A 3,567-nucleotide genomic window follows, 5' to 3' on the forward strand; every position below is an offset into this window, starting at 1 on the left:
TTCCTTTTTAACTTTGTGATCGATGAAAAATGAGACGAACGCTGGAGGGTCTCCAAAACCCTGATGTTCAAATAGCCTGTGAAGAAAACCTTGTCGATCCGAAACATGCAGACGACATCTTTCTCATGTTCGAAGAGGAGGAGAAGGCGCAAGTATTCTTGGGTGAACTGACCAAAGTCATCCCGTCCTTTGGTATACACTTTGCACCTACAAAGTGTAAGGTCATGCTCGTGGACGTGCAGCCACTTACAATCCAGGGAGAGGTGCGGGCTGTTTTGTTGTATGGCTGTGAGACTTGGCCTATTCGAGCAGCGCAACTGAGACGTCTTCAGGTGTTTGACAATCGTTGTCTCAGAACTATAGCTCGTGTGGTTTGGTGTTTGTGAATCCGTAATGAAGCAATAGGAAAGGACGTTTTCGGTTGTGCAACCGGTACTTCCATTGAAGAATGTGTCCAGCACCAGAAGTTGCGTTGTTTGGGATATTTGTTGCGTATTCCGAACCATCGTTTGCCAAAGAGAGTGCAGCTTTCCATGCCCAATTCGGAGTGGCGTAAACAGAGAGCTGGTCAATCCTTGACTTGGCAGAGGAATATGAAGGAGATCACGAAGCGCTTGGGTGCTGTCGGTGCTACCCGTCTTCCAGGATGGGGACCGCGTGATCCTCACTGTGCCTGGTTGGAGACACTACAAGGTATGCCTGCCAACCGATGTCAGTGTCGTTCTTGCTGTCAGTTTCTATGCAGATCGCCTAAATGAGTGTCTGAAGGTATAGGCACCTCGGAATGATTGTGGTAAGCTAGTGCTAAGTCCCTTCCCCATACATCTTTACTCTTTGCTTTACAATGAGGCTTTCAAATAAGTCATGGTTGTACGGCAGTGAAGCATCGGTGTTGAACAGTGATGTCATGCTATCGATTATGATGATGGTTAGATGACATCGTCCTCATCTTCGAAGACGAAGGCGACCTTATTGTATAAACTAACCACCGTCCTACCATCTTTCGGCATGCGCCTTCAACTTGAGAAGTCATGATTCAGAACTTAAGGTCTCTGAATATGTCCCTTTCACTTCAAAGCGAAGACCCAGGGATCGTGGAGAATTTTACATACCTCGGTAGTTGTACTTGCTTTGACGGAAGTGTCTGATGAAGTCAGTGAATGAATCTCACAGATCAGAATTACGTTTTCTAACTCTTGCTCATTTGTGGTGTCAAAGGCCTGTCGCTGGGTGTTAAGGATCAAGTTTACTAGGCTGTGAAAAGGTCTTTTGTTGTATGGCGGCGAGACATGGTCTCTGCGGGCAGACGATGTGAGGCGTCTTCCGGGTTTCGGCTACCGATGTCTCAGAGGCGTTGCTGGTGTTGGATGGCGTATTCTAAAATCAAATCTTTCAACTGTAACACCCTCCCGGTGCCTAGCTGCCATGCCACCCGAAGGAAGCACGAGGGCTGGGATACTGTCAGGTTGCCCAAGCCTAGACAGGGGAAGTCGAGAGGCAGATGTCGGGTTCGAACCGCCAACCTTCTGACCAGTAAATTCGCGTTGTAACCACTTGAGCCATCTCGCCCCGATGGCGTATTACTAACGAGGTTATTAGAAAACGAGTATTTGGTTGTGCCGCAGGTGCTTCAGTTGCGGAAAACATCCAGCACCATCAACCGAGATGGCCCTGTCGTGTGCCACGCATGCCGAAATACCGTCTACCGGGCCAGCGTTGTTCTCTCTGCCTCCGTCAGAATGGCCAGATAGACAACATGTGAGATGGCAGAAGAGCGTGGAAGAAATCATGAAGAGTTTGGCTGTTGTTTGTACGGTCCACCCTTGAGAGTGTCACTCCCATGACTTCTGTGCTTGGCTGGAGACATTGCATGAAGTGGCGGCTGATCGATGTCAGTGGTGTTCGTGCTGTCAGGCTCTTTCCGATTAGCTGATTGAGCATCTGGAGGCGTAGGTTTGCAATATGCTAGTAGTCGGCCTCCTCCTCATCCGTTTCTTACTTCTTTCACTTGAGTACTTCAAGTTCAATCTAATGGACTGAATGTTCCATGGTGAAGCATCAGTATCAAAACTAATGCTGCTTTCTTTTGCGAGGCCAACGTCTGTGGGATTCGCCTACACGTGTCTGTATGAGCCAAGGATCTGGAATACTGGTTTTTGGAAGACATGAAAACGTCTCAACTTGGTTGAACAGAATGCTGTTGTCCGTTCCTAATTCAGAGAGGTGGCCGTCTTTTGACCTAGAAGAGTATGTAATGGTTTACGAAAAGTTTGGGTGCTAGGGTGACTCGCCTTTCACGATTGGGTCGGAGAGATTTCCACTGTCTGGTTAGAAACGCCGCAAGATATGGCTGCTAATCGATGCCTTGTTGTTAGTTTCTATGCAGATTGCCCAGATGGGTGTCCGGAGGTGTAGCAACCTCTGAGTGATAGCGGTGAGCTGGCACTAAGCCCCTTCCTCATTCACGTATTCTTTTCCTCACCATAAGTCTAAAAAAATCGTGATTGTACAGCAGCGAAGCACCACTGTTGAACACTGATGTTATGCTGTCTATGGGGATGATGACTCAGTTCCGATGTCCTCAGAGGTTTCATATCCATACAACCCGGACTGTAGCCCGTTACACACGTCCCCTCAGATTCATGGATATGCCGTTTCGCCACCAAATGTATCTCACGAGCCACCATAAGGCCACAAACCATGCCAAGAATCTCATGGTGACTGGGGTCAAGTTGATCTCCCTATGATTGCCAAACGCACTACGGGGCCCTTTTTGAAGGTGAGCACCATCACCGGTTGTCCCCAGTTGTCTGAGACGGTCAGGTTTTCCCGTATGCAGGTAAATAGATCAGATGAGCGCTGACTGGAGACTTCACACCCACCCCTGAACAGTGACCGTGGGAAATCATCCGGTCCAGCAGCTCGTTGGGACTTGAGTGAACATACGCAGTCATCAGCCTCCGACCCGGTCGTGCGAATCGGTCAGAATAATTTTCGCACGTCGCGCAACCTTTGAAATATCGTCATCATCTTGGTTGACCACTCCTCATGCAGCCAGGTGATAGGTGCTACGAATAGAATATCGATTCTGATTGAGCGCGAGAACAAGAATGAATGGCGTAGAATGAATAGCGCTTTACTCGTCTAAGAATAGACGTACATAAGCTGAAAATGAAGGCGAAAACATGGTTAATACAAAACGTTAATGTGAGCACAAAGAATATTCATGACATTCAACCTGGCCGTTGGATTGTGTGTAGAAGAATAAATTGGGTACAGGTATTGGATGAATGATTGTAAAAATCTAATGAGTAATAATGAGTGTGGTTAGGCTTCTCTATTTCTTAAAATGTAGGGCCGTGTACGCTGCTGGAGCCTGGCTAAATCAGAGATGCTAGGGTCATATGTATCTGGAGATGCAGGTGCATTGCCCAGGCACGGGAGTGAGACTGAAATATGATCGATATCGTCTCCAATATTATTGAGCGGAGGCGTGTGCAAGTCAGATAGAGGGGGTGCATGAACACCATTGTCTTCATTGGATGAGGTACGCGTGAAATCGTTGAC

General features: G+C 47.7%; 1 protein-coding gene across 1 annotated transcript in view; it reads left to right on the forward strand.

Annotated features, from left to right (window-relative positions):
- The window catches only part of T265_05109 (hypothetical protein), a gene marked incomplete at both ends in the record, with an annotated part of 44,539 nt that overhangs the window by 5,212 nt on the left and 35,760 nt on the right, over window positions 1–3,567 (forward strand). The window contains one exon of the mRNA XM_009170026.1: window positions 406–693. Within this exon, the coding sequence (XP_009168290.1) occupies window positions 406–693 (288 nt within the window). The remainder of the gene's footprint in view (window positions 1–405; window positions 694–3,567) is intronic.

The sequence above is a fragment of the Opisthorchis viverrini genome (genome assembly GCF_000715545.1).
Source record: "Opisthorchis viverrini unplaced genomic scaffold opera_v5_92, whole genome shotgun sequence".
Classification (NCBI taxonomy): domain Eukaryota; kingdom Metazoa; phylum Platyhelminthes; class Trematoda; order Opisthorchiida; family Opisthorchiidae; genus Opisthorchis; species Opisthorchis viverrini.